Source organism: Chaetodon trifascialis, chromosome 2 (assembly GCF_039877785.1).
Source record: "Chaetodon trifascialis isolate fChaTrf1 chromosome 2, fChaTrf1.hap1, whole genome shotgun sequence".
NCBI classification, from domain to species: domain Eukaryota; kingdom Metazoa; phylum Chordata; class Actinopteri; order Chaetodontiformes; family Chaetodontidae; genus Chaetodon; species Chaetodon trifascialis.
In genome coordinates this window covers 9,914,861-9,931,954 of record NC_092057.1, presented here as the reverse complement: position 1 = coordinate 9,931,954, position 17,094 = coordinate 9,914,861, and the positions used below count along the sequence as shown (strand labels likewise).

Here is a 17,094-nt window from a genome sequence, read left to right as displayed (position 1 = left end):
ACCTTTGAACACAGATTAATTTGTCTGTCTGTAAACTTCATTTAACAGATGTTTTTCATCAAACTGTATCCTTTTACCAAAATATTGATGGGCAAATGACACAAATCACCTGTGGCAGTCTACCCATAATGACTGAAATTCAGAAAACATTTAACTAAGATTAAATTCAGGTAAACAACAGCAGTTATCTTAAATGGTGAATCCTGATCCTTAGTTGAATCTGTCAAAGCTTTTTTTTTTCTTGAACATTCAGCATAAGGTTGTAATTATAAAAAGGAAATTGATGTACACAGTTATGAGTAAGAAGTGACGATGTGCTGCAGCTCACAGCAGAACTGAAGGAAGCCGTAAGCTGTTTGTGTGTCTTCACTCTCTGGTGTGTCTGTAACGCTCTGTGTTACAGTGGCTCTAAGCAGGAATGGGTTGACTTACATTTCTGCTCAGATCTGCGCAGTGAGAGGATCGACAGTGGACATACGCTGCATCTATAGACGACCAACCACAATGAAAAGACGCTCTGTCACGGTTGGGAAAATATTATGGTTTACTGACGTGCAGGATGAAGGACCGGTGGACCTGAGAACAGACTCAGAGTACGCAGGCCGTGTGAAGTATTTCTGTGATAAGACGACCTGCACTTTAAGAATCGCAGACCTGAGAGAGAGCGACTCAGCCGAGTACAAGTTCACGTTCACACGCAGGCAAGACAGGAGATTCACCAGTTCACCTGGAGTCACTTTATCTGTCACAGGTAACTTTTTTTTTTTTTTCGTTCCCTAACGCTCACCAACTGCATGTGCATGTTTGTGAATGCAAACAGAAAAGCTTTCTGGTTGTTCTTCGCAGATCCACATCTGCAGGTGCAGGTGAGAAGAGCGTATTCTACCTGGGCTGAGCTGCTCTGTCACAGCGTTTGTCATCTGCCCGAGCGTCCTTCCTTCATCTGGTACAAGAACGGCCAGAGAATCCAGCAGGAAACCTCTTCGTTTTCAGACTACTTTGCTCCCGCAGACAGTTACTCCTGTGCTGTCAGAAGATATGAGGATTTTCCTGCTCCTTCAGTGTGTGAGTTCTTTCGCTTGCAAAACAGCATCGGGTGGAGCTTTTATTTGTCGCTTACTGTTGGTCTGAGATGCAACGATACCACGGTGTTATCTATTCACACACCATAAAAATAGCCTTCTGTGGTCAAACTTTTCTCACATCTCCTCTTTGAAATATCTAGCAACTCATGCATCAAACACAAGCTGGCAGTGAGAGAGAAGTCGAATTGGCCAGTGGGCCACCGTTGCTGTCTAAGAGCTTCTGTATTAATCACAGAGAAGAGAGTTTAACCAGTTATAGTTGTTATGTATGTAAATCATTGATGATCTTTGTGTTCTGAAAAGTGATGCATCCAGTAAATCAGCATTATAAACGCATCAGTGTGTTGTATTGTAATTGTGTTGCTCTTAAAAATGTTGCCTGCCTTAGGGACATTTCTGCTATTGCTTCCTGTAAAGTAGAGAAATATGATGGTATTTACCATGTTATGTACGAAAAATCAAGGCCAGAACCCAGAAGGCACAATGCAGAGATTTATTTGGAAACAAAGTACAACTAAAAATCACCGGGAACGGGAAAAAATCAAAGTACAACACAGAACCTACTGTAAAGAGCTCCAAAAGGGAGAGACAAGACTTACTAATGCTTGAACAGAAAACTCGCCCAACACAAAAAAACTGGCGGAAAAAAACCTCACAAACGGGGAAAAACTAAAAGTAGACAATTCAACCGAAAAAAACTCGGGGGTGTAGTACTGAGAAACGTGGGGGTGGGCCTTGCAGCATAGAACATTTCTGATTGGTCGAGTGCTAGCTTTTTATTTTAGTCACCCTTTATAAAAAGCTGCAGCTGAAACCCAGTTTGTTGTTTGTTCATTGTGCTTCCACATATCAACATGGAGTTCCAGAAGAATGGCAGATGGGCCAACCACATTGTTCATTATTGTTCTATAAGTCATGCACAAAACGTTTTTTACTGTGTTGCTAAAGTTATCACTGTTGATAGAACAGCAACAGGTTTTTAGACCTAACCCTAACCTATATGAAGAGTCAGTCAGTGGTGCAAATTGCACCTTTCAGCACCATATTCTTTCCATGAGCTCTGCAGAACTACAAATGCTGCCAGTAACCAACAACAAATCGTTTCATGTTGCAGGTGTCCATGGTCAAACCTGCAACAGAGTGACGTGCACTCACAGAAGCATATTTGCTGTCAAAGGCTCATCAGTGGACATTTCGTGCGTGTACAACAGTCATAACAATCACACTGACTCAAAGTTCTGGTTCAGTCCTGATCGTAGTCGTCAGTGGCAGAATCCCTCACAGCCTGAGGACCTCAGTGAAGACTCCCAGTACGCAGGTCGTGTTCAGGTCTTTGAAACAGAGAGAGGACGCTCCACTCTGAGAATCACTGACCTGACAGAGAGTGATTCAGCTCAGTATCACTTCAAATTCAGAGCAGGAAGCTTTGAATGGGGGAGTAGTTTACCTGGAACAACTCTGACCGTCACAGGTACTGATCAACACAAACTGACACATACATACACCAACAGAGCACATTTAAATGCACTGAACATGTTGACAATAAGTAAACATGAGTGTGTTTGAACTGATTAATTAATTAATGCTAAACACTAACTTGCTGTGACTACTTTGTTAATGGGTATATGCACCTGTGCTTATTTAGTGACCACTGATATAACAGATATAATATTGTTTCTTGTTCTCATATCAAGCCCTACAGGTGCAGGTGACCAGAGTAAAAGTCCACCAGTCTCATACCGAGGCAGAGCTGAAGTGTCACAGCAGCTACGGTCCAGCTGGTCATTCTTCTTACGTCTGGTTCAAAAATGGAGATAAAATTCAGGAAGACACGTCTTCTTACACTGACAGCTTTTATCCTGGAGACAGCATCTGTTGTGCTTTGAAAGCACATGAGGATTCCTGCTCTCTGCCAGTGTGTGAGTTCACTACTGTGTCATTAATATGATGTCATCTGCTTACATCGAGGTTAAAGACATAGACATCCACTGCGTTTACTTTTTGCAACCGGTGCAGAAAACTCACACTTCTCACTTGTGATGGTGATTATGTAGACAGCCAAACAGAGAGACTACTGCCAGAGATCAGAGCAGGCAGATCCAACAAATAAACAAATTGTATAGAGAGGAAAAAGTGCAGAGAAGGACAAATTATTAAAGGCTGTTTTTTTCTGTGAGTCGCTGCCAGCAAGAGTCTAACACTCAGACAATGAGCCCCAGCGACTGTTCCAGGATCAGCACTCTGGACAGTAACTGTAGTCAAATGTTGAAAAGAGAAAGAAGTTGTGGATATTTGTATGATATTTATGTTCATGTCTTCACCTCCAGATGCGCCAAAGCTTCCCTCTGTGTCAGTGAGTCCCTCTGGTGAAATCATGGAGGGCAGTTCAGTGACTCTGAGCTGCAGCAGTGATGCTAACCCAGCAGCTAATTATACCTGGTACAAGGAGAGTGTAAAGGTCAAAGCTGTCAGTGAAGAAGCACAGCTTGTCTTCAGGTCCATCCAGTCCTCTGACTCTGGAGAGTATTACTGTGCAGCTGAGAACGAGCTGGGGAGGAGAACATCTCAACACATCTCTGTTGATGTGAAATGTGAGTGAAACACAGCCCTAAAAGCAATACCTAATAACTTTACACAGTATTAGCAAAAAAAAAAAAAAATGCTGATCATTAGTGAAAGAAATTGCTCGTCACACATTGGAAGTAGGCTAAGATTAATTTCTTTTGAATGTTTAGCTGTTGTTGATGCTACAAATGAATACTGGCTGTTTAAAGCATGTTGAAAAGGTAGTTTTATTTACTTGCAACCAAATTTGCCCCCAAACCATTGGACAGTTTCAAATGCTGCCACATACCATTAACGTTTAATTATTTAAATACAACATATGATAATCTATTAATACATGTCCCCCAGATCCTCCAAAACCTCCCTCTGTGTCAGTGAGTCCCTCTGGTGAGATCATGGAGGGCAGTTCAGTGAATCTGACCTGCAGCAGTGATGCTAACCCAGCAGCTAATTATACCTGGTACAAGGAGAATGAAGACTCACCAAAAGCATCAGGACAGATCTTCACCATCACTGACTTCAGAGCTGAACGCAGCGGGAATTATTCCTGTGAAGTCCAGAACGAAAGAGGACGTCACAACTCCACCATACATCTGCTTGTTGTTGCAGGTATGTTACACTCATGGACCTGCAAACACACACACTGACTACAGATTTTACACTGAGGGGGTCCCTCATACTTTATTTCATATAATCTAAACCGCCACTTTTAACCCTTTACGTCATCTTAACCACCAGCTGGACAGGCGTATCACAACTCTTCAGCCCATGACTGTGGAGTGAGACGAGGACATCATCGTTCCGCTGTGGCAAGTAAGTGATCCGCTTGCTGACGAAGACCAGAGGGTGGGCCCACATTACACCAGTCTTACAGTCACTGCATTGGCTCCCTGTCCGCTTCAGGATTGATTTTAAGGTTCTTTTACTAGTTTTTAAATGTCTTAAGGGCCTTGCGCCATCTTACTTATCTGACCTGCTTTTACCGTATCAACCCTCGCGGACCCTGAGGTCCTCCGGCACCGGCCTTTTATCCATACCAAAAGCCAGAACAGAAACCCACGGTGAGGCGGCATTTAGCCGCTATGCTCCTCACCTGTGGAACAGCCTGCCAGAGAGCCTCAGGTCTTCAGAGACTGTAGATATTTTTAAGAGAAGGTTAAAGACACACCTTTTTAATCAGGCTTTTAACTGACCTTTAAATTCTTCTTACGTTTTTATCATTTATCTTATGTTGATGCCTTTTATTTTGCTGTTTTATATTATTATTTGTTATTTTATTTTACCATACTATATTATACTGTGTTATTTTACCCTACTATATCTACTTTACTTATTATCTTATGAACGTCTCTTCTTTTAACTGACTCCAGTGTTTCTTCAGGGGGGTCGTCCACACTGAGAGCTGTGTCTGGTCTGCTGCCGGGGGTGCTGTCCTCAGGTCCCTTCGGCCTGGCTGGTGGGGGGGCTTCCCACCTTGGTGTGGGGGTCCGCCGGTCTGTCAGGGTCACTGGCGCCCCCTGTGCTCATAGTCCATGATGACTCCTCTCGGTGTGGACGGCCCCAAGGTGGCATCATCCTCAATCCTCAGTGCCTTGCCATGTCTCATTACTCCCACTACTGTCTGTGGTGAGAATGTGTGTGTGTGTGTGTGTGTGTGTGTGTGCGTGTGCAAGTAGTTGAGGGTGTGTGTTAGTACGTACGGAGGGTGGGAGGGATGGGTTTTTACTGTTGTTCTGTTTTCATTTATATTGTTTTTAACTCTTGTAAAGCACTTTGTGTTGCATTTTATTATGTATAAAAAGTGCTATATAAATAAAGTTTGATTGATTGATTTCACACACCTGCTTAATGCCAGAGTTTCCTGTGGACTCTACCATATGTCATTTGGTCATTAACCTCATCTGTGTGTGTGTGCGTGCATGCGTGCGTGCATGTGTGTGTTCATGTTCTCCTGATAGAATCAGAACTTCTTTTTTCAGACAGCAAAACAAATGTTGCATAAAGCATTATCGTCAGCGGTCTATCACAGGCCGAGCAGGTGGCCATGCTGAGCTACACTTCACTGCTCCATCTCATTTCCAAATCAAACGTGTTGTAACTGTGCTACACTTCACATCACCTAAATGCAAAAGCAGTCACAATCAGAAACGCACGACCAAGAAGGGACACTGCAGCACACACAAGTCTATTTACAGACCCAAACATCCTGTAACCCCCCCCCCAGAATTATCAGTGTTTCCATGCGATCATTGTCACAGGTGCACCACGATCAGGCGTTGGAAAAATGGTCACTTGTGCCCTGTTTGTTCTTGTCCTCGTCCTCCTCCTCTCCCTATGGATTAGGTGAGCAGTTCTGCTTCATGATATGATATGACAATGTTCACTAACACTCAGAATTCAGCCTTTTTTTCCTAACAATTACTGATTGTTTTTTTTCATTCATTCTATTAAGAAAGTACAGGTTGTCCAATCAATGGTATGAGCTTGTACAAAGACAAGACAGAGCACAGGTGAGGAAGAAGAGTTCAAGAATCACAACTTCATACCACATACTAATTGTATATAGAATGTGTCATATAATACTTTTCATAGTAAGCTACTTCTTAGCTATGTTCGTGGCGTGGCTCTATGGACACACGGTCACTCCACCACAGTCGTCCAGGTGGAAATATCTCACAAACTACCACATAGATTGCCATGAAATTTTGTACACACATTAATGGTGACTTTGGTGATCCCCTAGCTTTTTCTGTCGTGCTACAATTGCAGAGGGAAATATCTTAACAACTACTTGATGGATTGCTGTGAATTGTAATAACTTGATCCTGTCTAATCCTTAGATTTATGACCAAATAAAGAGACAATCCTTTCAGCCTCGGCTGAACAGTGTGCTTAATGCTAATTAGCAAACGTTAGCATACTAAATTAAGATGGGAAATATGGTAAACTTTACAATTACAACAACAGGAATTTCCATGGACTATATTTTAAGAACTTCACATCTCATTTGCATAACAATAAGAATCATTTCTTCTTTTTGACCTTGGGGACTTACAGGAATTCGTCTGTTCATGCATATTAATGATATAAAGAGGAAGGAAGCCATGCTTCAGTGTCAACACAACCCACAAAGAGACGAACTGTCTTCAAAGACCAGATCGTCCCTTTTTCATGTAGAAATGTTCATTGTGATTAACTGTCATCCATTCTTTCTCAATATGTGATCGATCTGCTGATTGAACAGAGACGTGAGGAGAAGCTATGAGTTTTACAGCAGCAGTGAGCGGATTTGTTGTCTTCCTTCTCTCTGTGCAAGGTACTGTACATCTACATTTATATTGTAGGTTAGTTCTCACACTCCAGACATTCAGAGGAAGGCAAGTTATTTTTAGTAAATGCAAAGATCTGATGTGTGATGTTATGAATTCCCTGCAGCACCAGACTCTCCTTAGACTGAAGTCTTCACAGGACACCACAGAGATGTGTTTGTTTTTAACACCAGCAGCATCTCCACACACTTAAACCTGAACATGAGAAACTTGAAACACTGAGGTACTGTGTACCATTAGAGACAGCAAAGCAGTGTTAATTTTGACAAGGATTTAGTCTTAGTCGCTTACTGAAAATAATTTTGACTAAATAAAGATTTAGTCAGTGGAATCCAGTTGTTGTTTTTTTTTAGTCAAATGTTTTTGTCACAATTTTCTCAGACAGTTTCATGATACTGCAATGGATTTTGAACTATACATTTAGTCAGTAGGCAGAGAACGTGTGACTGACTTACCGTACGTTTAGAAATCATATAAAAATGAATGCCTAAAGTGTGCTAGATAAAGTGCAATAAAACAGTTATGTTTCCTCACAGGTCATCCTATTTATTTTCTGCATACATGGCTCTGTGACTGGATGTACAGTGAAAGTGAAGCAGAGCCTGTAGACAATGATTTGGTCCAACTTATATTCCTACTCATTGACGGGTGTGTGTGTGTGTGTGTGTGTGTGTGTGTGTGTGTGTGTGTGTGTGTGTGTGTGTGTGTGTGTGTGTGTGTGTGTGTGATGTTTTAAACAAGACTCCTCTGAAAAATTATTTTTTATGATGACCCTATCTTGATTAACAGAGATGAGTCTTGTGTGTCTTTTATGTTGCAAGAAATTACTTTTGGAATTGCAAATACTCTAAAAAAATCATGGTACTCTACTGTTCCAGCACCAAACAACAGACAGACAAGGTTAGCAGCTAGCTGGTGAACATAGTGGCTTCTCGAGCTGATAAACATCCAGATATTTCCCCCAGTAGTCGTGACTATTTCTCTCTTTAGAATAATTCTGTTCATATCACAAATAGTGCTCAGTGCTCTGCATTTCTCTACAGTTTCCACTCACACTCTGCAGCAGCATGACCACAGGAAGAAGAAGATGTTAAAGTTTTTCACACCCTTTGAATGTTTAATCTTCAGCTTTTTCTTTTATTCTGCTCAGTAAGCACTGTGTTGAAGCACACAGTTTCAATACACTGCTGTTCCTTCACTGCAGCCTCTCCATGATGTCCTGCCTCAGCGCTCCTTGACATTAACTGCAGAGATCATGTGCACACCTTTGACTTCCTGTAAAACTGAATGATTTGCAGATGTCTCCATACTTCTGTTCACTTTGGCCTGAACCAGAAACAACATTAAAACTTGATTTCCAGTATTTTTACAACACAAAATATAAGACAAACGTGTGATACAGAATAAGCTTTCAGCTCAGTTCTAGTTAAGACAACAGAGACTGCAGTATTTTGATGTTTGTCCACGGCCCCCTCCCCATAAACATCTTGGTACAATGAGATTATCTTTGTCTCACACTGACTTAAAGTCGGATGGCACGAGAGCCAAAGTAGTTTCTGGAATCACACACTGAAGCCCCTCCACTACAAATGAAAGTGTGTCTGCTGATGTTGTTGTGAGTGTGACTGTAGTTTCTGATGTGCTCTGTGTTACAGTGGTACAGGGTCAGTGGGGCTGGGGAGTGACTTATGACTCTACTAAGATCTGTGCCTTAAAAGGATCGACAGTGGAAATACGCTGCACATACACATACCCATCCAGCACAAACAGACCTTATACCAGAGTTCAAAACAAATTCTGGTTTACTAAACTCAATGGAGCTGAACCTGTGGATCTGAGAACAGACTCACAGTATTCAGGTCGTGTGGAGTACAGTTATAATAACAATGACTGCACTCTGAGAATCACAGACCTGAGAGAGAGCGACTCAGCTGAGTACAAGTTCAGGTTCATAACAAACCAACCAGGTGGAAGCTATACTGGTTCATCTGGAGTCACTTTGACTGTAACAGGTACGTCTTCATTTGTCTGTTAATTAATTCCAAATGTTCAGCATCTAGAAAACAATAATATGAATGTGTCTGAATTTGCATGTGTGTACGTTGACAGTTTTGTCTGAAATAACGTTCCTGTTCCTTCCTCATGGATCCAGGTCTCCAGGTGGTGGGCTATTCATCTCGCTGGACTAACTGTCACAGTGATTGTTATCTACCTCATCATTATTCCTACATCTGGTACAGAAATGGAGAGAAAATTCAGGGAGAAACATCTAATTATTATGATTATTTTGACTCCCATAAGTCTGCAGACAGTTATTCCTGTGCTCTCAGAGGAAATGAGGATTTCCCCTCTCCTTCAGTGTGTGAGTTCACTCCACAGTCTTCCACTGACATAACACCATGTGGTGGAGCTGTGTCACTACATGTACGTGTATTTAACCAAGTCTCTTTTAAAAATGGACAAAGGTTGTTTTATCTTTCAGGTGTCCGTGGTCAAACCTGCAACAAAGTGACGTACACTCACAGAAGCATCTGTGCATGCAAAGGCTCATCAGTGGACATTTCCTGCACGTACAGCAGTCACAGTGATGATGTTAAATCAAAGTTCTGGTTCAGTCCTGATCGTAGTCGTCAGTGGCAGAATCCCTCACAGCCTGAGGACCTCAGTGAAGACTCCCAGTATGCAGGTCGTGTTTGGGTCTTTGAACCAGAGAGAGGACGCTCCACTCTGGGAATCACTGACCTGACAGAGAGTGATTCAGCTCAGTATCACTTCAAATTCAGAGCAGGAAGCTTTGAATGGAGGAGTAGTTTACCTGGAACAACTCTGACCGTCACAGGTACTGATCAACACAAACTGATGTTATACACACCAACACAGTATATTTAAAACACTGAACATGTTGACAGTGATCAATCATCACGAGTTCACTGTTGTGTTGTTACTTCTGCTCTCTACTACTTCTTGAACTGTAACTGTTGTGTAGACATGTGTGTTCATCTGTCGTGGATTTCTTTTACAACCAGTGATGATAATCTTGTTTCTTGTTCTCATGTCCAGCTCTGCAGGTGCAGGTGACCAGAATAAAAGTCCACCAGTCTTATACACAGGCAGAGCTGAAGTGTCACAGCAGCTGCCGTCCAGCTGGTCAATTTTCCTTCATCTGGTTCAATAATGGAAAGGAAATCACAAGAACGCAGATATCCTCTTATGAAGGCCAGTTTTATCCTGGAGACATCATCTCTTGTGCTCTGAAAGGACATGAAACTTGCGTCTCTCCCTCAGTGTGTGAGTTTACTGCACTGTGTCAGGACAGAAAACACACATACACACTGACATTACAACACAAACACAGTTTCAGATATATGTCGTGATACAACACTCTGAAGTTCTTTACTGTTGTGTGAAATTTTTGTCATTCAGGAGTATTAGAAGTATAAAATACGTTGTTGCTGCATTCAATGTTTTGGTGGTTATAACGTTTCTGTAGTTGAGACGCTTCATTACTTTTATGATCTCATGGCCGATTGCTCTCAAGTGGAGTTCATTGATCAGTTTCTAAGTGAGACAGGATGGATGTTGTTAGTCTGTAACTTTTCATGTTTCATAGTAACACTTTCAAACGGTCACCAGCTTCATCATTTATTCATGACAGAGTCGACAGACAGACGTCTTAAACTTAGTGAATCCAAAAAACAGAAGTGCTGCTGGAACCACAAATCTGGTCGGTAACATTTGCAGAATATTCAAACAAAACTAAAACAGGATCTGAACACAAACAAGACTGAAGACTTACATTAGAAATTATTAATGACTTGTTATTGGCTGTCAGTTTCCAGCAGCAGGACTCTGACCAGGGACAGCTCCAGGATCAGCACTCTGGACAGCCACTGTGACAAATACACGGGATAATCAAGAAGAATCAAACAGAAAGAAATTGAAATTAAAATAGTCACTTGTCTGTGAGGACTTATTCTAATCTCAGTAATTCCTGTTGATCTCTTCTCCAGATGCTCCAAAGCTTCCCTCTGTGTCAGTGAGTCCCTCTGGTGAAATCATGGAGGGCAGTTCAGTGAATCTGAGCTGCAGCAGTGATGCTAACCCAGCAGCTAATTACACCTGGTACAAGAAGAGTGTAAACGTCAAAGCTGTCAGTGAAGAAGCACAGCTTGTCTTCAGGTCCATCCAGTCCTCTGACTCTGGAGAGTATTACTGTGCAGCTGAGAACGAGCTGGGGAGGAGAACATCTCAACACATCTCTGTTGATGTGAAATGTGAGTCAAACAGCTTACTGAAAAGTAACAAATCTGTCCAGAATTTACTGATCGTACCAACTTTCTCCAGCTCGACTTCATATTCACAATCTGCTGTGATTGACTGAGCAGCTCCAGCAGATTTATGCTCGTACATAAACAAGGAAGAGGGTGAAAGTATCGTTTGTAGGAGCAGCACAAAATCAGCAGGTGGAGATGGAGAAAACCTCAGTGACATCCAATCATATGAGTTCCTCTCATCCTCATTAGAGCTGAATTTAGGTTTCATGAAAAGTCCTGTCTGTGTGTACTGATGGGAAACTGATATTAAAACAGTGTGTAAATATTCTATAAATACAGGGACCCTGTGAATTTGCATATAAGCAGAAACAAGGAAAACTCCCTGTAATAATCCTCTTGACACAATGAAGAAAATGTTGTGATTCTCTCCAGGAAATGATGTTTGGACTATCGCTCAAATTTGATTTCCCCTGACAGCTTTGACTTAGGATTCATCCTGACAGTGACCACTGTGCAGGACTGTACTGTGATTTCATAGTAAAGCTTGAACTGTGTGTGTCTAACATCTCTCCTCTTGTGTGAGGTGAAAAGCACAGGACATCAATCAGCTGTTAGATACTTGGCCAAGCTTGACGCTCTGCTGAAAGACTTCATGTCTCTGGTGCTTTGCCAGCATGAACTTGCATGCAGCGCCTCTCTAAGCAAAGCCATGAAAGTTGCAGTGCACTTGCCAAAATTTGAGGTCCGAGCTGCACATTGCTTCACAAACTGTGAAATAATGTTTTGTCCAACACGTGAGAAGATTTTGAATCACTTTAAATTTTTTGTTCTGCTTGTGGGAGGACAACGAGGGTATTAACAGGAAAAGGCCATGAAGAGGACACGTGGTCATATGTCATGTACAATGTATTAGTCATTCCTCTAACCACCTGGCTTTGTCGAGGTGACAATGGCCTCTAAATATTTGCATTGCTGCTCATAGTTTGTGGCTGTCCATGCCTAAAAACAGGCCTGTAAACAAAGATTTAAGTCATCTCTCTTTTGTCCACCAGATGCTCCAAAGCTTCCCTCTGTGTCAGTGAGTCCCTCTGGTGAAATCATGGAGGGCAGTTCAGTGACTCTGAGCTGCAGCAGTGATGCTAACCCAGCAGCTAATTATACCTGGTACAAGAAGAACCAAACACTGTCTTCACAAGGCATTTATCGTTTCACCTCTATCAGCATAGAGAATAGCGGGATGTACCACTGCAAGTCTGAGAACAAATATGGCAACATCACCTCCACATCTGTACACGTAGATGTCCAGTGTAAGCACAAAATATCAGCAAATCACTCAGTGCAAACAGCAGATGTTAAGCTTAGGCCGGCAGAAACAATGACATGTTCTAATGTAGCATCACAAGCAGTTTAAAGGATAGTTTCCCTGCCTGTCATAATACTATAATCACATGGCATTTGTAAGTTTTTGTACTCATTCCTCCTGTCCATGTTGGCTGTGAAGTGATACCTTTGTGGAATAAGAAATGTCAAAATCCAGTGTTCAATACTGAGGCTTCAGCAGTCTGAGCCACACAAATCAACTATAACTTTTAAAATCACAGTCATTTTAGTACCACATTCCCTTTCCTGGTTTTTTCCAGACAGTGTTTCCTTGGTGAGCTGCAGCAGACGGATTAGCCTTATTGGTGATCACAGCACTCCACATGTTACTCTGTGATGGGGTCACATAGCTTTCTGTACACACATTTTAGTAGAGTAAAATCAAAACATTATTTTAATTTGTGGAAATATTGCAATTAAACATTTGCTCTCCATATTTCAAATAGTCACTCATCTGTAATAGCATATTCTAATCTTTAAGTAATGCATCTGTATCTTCTCCAGATGCTCCAAAGCTTCCCTCTGTGTCAGTGAGTCCCTCTGGTGAAATCATGGAGGGCAGTTCAGTGACTCTGAGCTGCAGCAGTGATGCTAACCCAGCAGCTAATTATACCTGGTACAAGGAGAATGAAGACTCACCAAAAGCAACAGGACAGAACTTCACCATCACTGACTTCAGAGCTGAACACAGTGGGAATTATTACTGCAAAGCTCAGAACAAAAGAGGACGTCATAACTCCACCATATATCTGCCCGTTGTAGCAGGTAAGTATTGCTTATTAACCTGGATACACACCCATTCACTTTGATATCATCTTAACCATCTAGTTAAACAAGCCAGTCGAAGTACAAGCCTGCTTTAGTTATGGCACCAAATGTATTTCTGCAGCCCCTTTAAAAACTGAACTGAGAATCGGGAAATGTAATGCCACATGGGGCTCGCCCTCCTGGCATTGCTGTTGCTTTGGAAGTCTAACGTTATGCTTGTGTCATTAAAACTGGGTGCCTTTTCATAAATTTCATAATTTTGTTCATATTAATGATCATGCTGATTTGGTCATATTGTGAATATTCCTCCCTTGGCAATAGCTGCATACAGTTAATTTCAGTAAAAATAAAACAGTGGTACGACAATGCAAAAATAGCTTTGAGGTGTGGGCCTGGCTTTCCTCTGTCAGAACTGCTGAAGATTGCTGATTTGGCTGCTGAGTTAACGGGGTCTGTGAGCATGACTGGCTGGCTGGCTGCCTCCTAGCTTTAGGAGCTACTCAACTCTGGAAATGTTGGAGCACACTGTAAAATTGCTAACAATCACATACGCTTAGTTAGCTGTTGTCCAAGCGTGTTGGCCACCAATATACTGGAACAGGGGGTGTTAACACTCAAACACCTTATTTTTGTGCTGCCAGTAAGACACTTTATGGGACTGTTGGCAAATACTACAAGCAAAGCTACAGTTCACAGGAGTCTTTGTTTAGAACGCTTCTATCTGAATATCAGTGATTTTGTTTTATGACATTTATGTTTTTTTTAGTTGCTAATGGACACAAACAACCTGTGATTCCTCAGTTAATCATCAGTGTTTCCATCTGATTGCTGTTTCCCAGGTTCAGTCAAAGCAGTAGCTGCTGGAACATTCTCTGTTGTTTTTCTGGCTGTCATATTCCTCTCTGCCTTCCTATTTATTAGGTGAGAGGTTCATTTTATTACTGCGTTTATATTCAGTAATGGATCTAAAGAACAGTCCGTTTGCTTCATTTGATGATTCATTGGTTTGCTCATTCGCTCCTTGAACCAGAAAAAAGAGGACTTTGAAACAAACAACAGAGCGACCAGACAACGAAGCACAGGTGAGGAAGAAGAGTTCAGGTAGTTCAGACTCTCAAATTACTTCAAGTCCCTCTTTGGAGACTTTATTCACACAAACCAAACCTTCTGTCCCAATCACCCTCTCATTTTATTATCCTGTTCATTTCCTCTTGATAGATGTACAACAACCCTCTCACCCTTTATTCTGTGGTACAGGCCCAAATAGCTCTCAAGCTAAGAAAGTGTTCTTGTCTATGCAATGTTTACTCCTTCAGCGAAACACGGCTTCAGTGTGCGACAACCCGTCAGTTGCAGTCCACAGACAACCAGCAGGGGATCAAGATGAACTTTTCTATGCTAGCATAAACTTCTCTAAAAACCAAGAAGATCCTCTCTACTCCAACATCAGGCAAGCTCAGCCCAACAGACATATGGAGGAGGAGGAGGAGGAGGAGGAGGAGGAGGACACTGTGGAGTACACTTCTGTCCACTTTAAGAGTGCCAGTGTGTCCCCAGAGTGAGTGACAGTTTTTCTTCGCTACACAAAGTTTGAAACAGTTACTTTACTCTTTTATTGCTGTTCTCCATCTGCTGTTCTTAGACAATATTATGAGTTTTTTCTTTAAAGTTCATTGTTGTGTTTTTTCATTCACAGATCAAGACGTCAAGATGCTGTGCAGGATTCATCTGTACTATACAGCACAGTCGCCAAAAAACCAAGAGCATGAACACAACCCGGATATGTGGTCTATTCCTTCACAGTGTTAAAGCAGGTGTGCACAGTGACTTTCAAATACATCTCTCAGGACTGACCTGGTCAACAGGTGCAGCACAAAGACACCTGGAAAAATCCAACATATAAGCAGCAAACTTAGCTTCTCTCAGCTATTCAGTAAACTAGTAAATCCAACAGTTTCTGATGTTTGTTACTTTATACATTATATAATAGAAATTTGTAATTTATAAATCTGACTTTGGATGAAAATGTTACTAAGGGGTAATATTTGACTGGGTTTCTGGGTTTTAATCGTTGGTTTCAGCATTTGTTTCTTTTCTTTCAAAAAAATTATGTTAAATGATATTTGTTTAATATCTGTCACTTTGATATCTTTTATTCATTTTCTGCCTTTGATTTTATAATCTTTACTTACTTTTAGTCCTGCATTGTACATGTTTTGCATTTGCTTCTTGTCATTAAGTTGTCTTTTGGGTGCATTTGCTATCTATATCATTATATATTTTTTTCTTTCTGTTGTTATTATCACTGTGAACACTTGTGCACTTATGCAGATGATATCTCATCTTTTCTCTAGAAATTGCGCTGTGTATGATTGTTTATGTAACAGTTAAATCTGCTCATGCAAACAAAGTCTGATTGTGTTGAACTTCTTCCTAGTCAATGCCCCAGGATCACCATGACGATGATGGTCTTGGATCAACATAAACAGAAAATCAGTTTTGCAGTTGTTTCTTCCTTATTATATTAGTATCTTCACAGTCATGCATGGTGTTTATTTCTCTATTTGTCACGGCCTCAGAGCCGGGTAATGACACAGGTATGAAAGCTCAGAGAATGACTCAAAGACAGGTCAGGGAAAAGTTCATGATGTCCTCCTGTCCCATCCCAATCCCAGAATGACTTTTAGGGGTAGTCTTTACCCCATGGAAAATTTTTTTGATTGATATTTTCAATATCTCTCTGTCCCAGTAAAACCAGTCCACTCAGCCTCAGGAGGCACTCCTTCACAAATCCTCCTTCTGAAGGAGGTTTGCAGGAGGGAGGCTTTTTCCTCTTCTACAAAACCAAAAAACATTTTAATTACTTTATATACTGTTGGGTAGCTTGTGAATTCATCCTCAGGGATAAAAAAACAAAACAAAACAAACTTATCTTAACCAATAAAAATATATTCTTTAATAATAAAAATAAATTACAAAATCAAAATTGTTTTTCAGCTGGTATTTCGTACTGTTAATCAGAATTTGTAAAGCAACTTTTATTGGAGTAAAAAGTACAATATTTGTCACTTTACTGCAGTGGAGTAGAATGATAAAGTAGGAGCAGGTGGAAATAATAACAGTAAATGACAAGTACTGCAAAACTGTACCGTTAAGCACAGTACTTGAGTAAATGTATTTTGTTACTTTCCACCACTGACCTCTGTTATTTCCAAAGGCAAGGGGCACAATTTATCTCAATCTTAACAAATGACATACAGTATTTTCAGGAAATAGTTGTTGCCTCTGGTGCTTTCAAAGTTAGTTTATTATTTTGACACAAAACTGTCCTCTCAGAAGTCGTGTTAAAGTGGGAAGCTGTGACGTGAGTGACTCGGGTACCAAAAGGCTATAAAATGATCGGTATCTTTTCTCATAGTCCACAATCAGGAAGTTCATCTAGGGTTTAAGAAGCAATGAAGTTCAAAGGCATTTCTCCATTTCACCTTGGGGATGTACAGACATTCTGCCGTTCATGTATGTTAATGATGGAAGGAGGAAGGAAGCCAGGTTGGTTTTCATCAGCTGCACAAAAGAAGAAAACAAAGACACGCCTTCTTTTAAGCCCACATACTCAAACAAATTATTTGACTAACTGATATACTGCACAGTGTTTCTTGCGCAGTATCGACCTTCTGACAGAGAGGAGCAGCT

General features: G+C 41.1%; 1 protein-coding gene across 1 annotated transcript; it reads left to right on the top strand.

The window, feature by feature from the left end:
* The first annotated feature begins 295 nt into the window (after positions 1–295).
* LOC139350299 (Fc receptor-like protein 2) lies at positions 296–15,315 on the top strand. Its single transcript, XM_070991534.1, has 13 exons — positions 296–299; positions 404–751; positions 847–1,065; positions 2,200–2,556; positions 2,780–3,004; positions 3,413–3,676; positions 10,990–11,253; positions 12,306–12,560; positions 13,138–13,398; positions 14,241–14,322; positions 14,432–14,483; positions 14,718–14,959; positions 15,098–15,315. Exons 1-13 carry the CDS (start codon positions 296–298, stop codon positions 15,168–15,170), a joined length of 2,646 nt encoding a protein of 881 aa, XP_070847635.1. The 3' UTR covers positions 15,171–15,315.
* Positions 15,316–17,094: the final 1,779 nt, after the last annotated feature.

Bases quoted from the DNA above. Each gene is read 5' to 3' on its own strand.
- LOC139350299 (XM_070991534.1), top strand. The intron at 3,005-3,412 runs GTGAGTTCACTA...CTTCACCTCCAG, and splicing joins TTCCTGCTCTCTGCCAGTGT to ATGCGCCAAAGCTTCCCTCT. The intron at 13,399-14,240 runs GTAAGTATTGCT...GCTGTTTCCCAG, and splicing joins ATATCTGCCCGTTGTAGCAG to GTTCAGTCAAAGCAGTAGCT.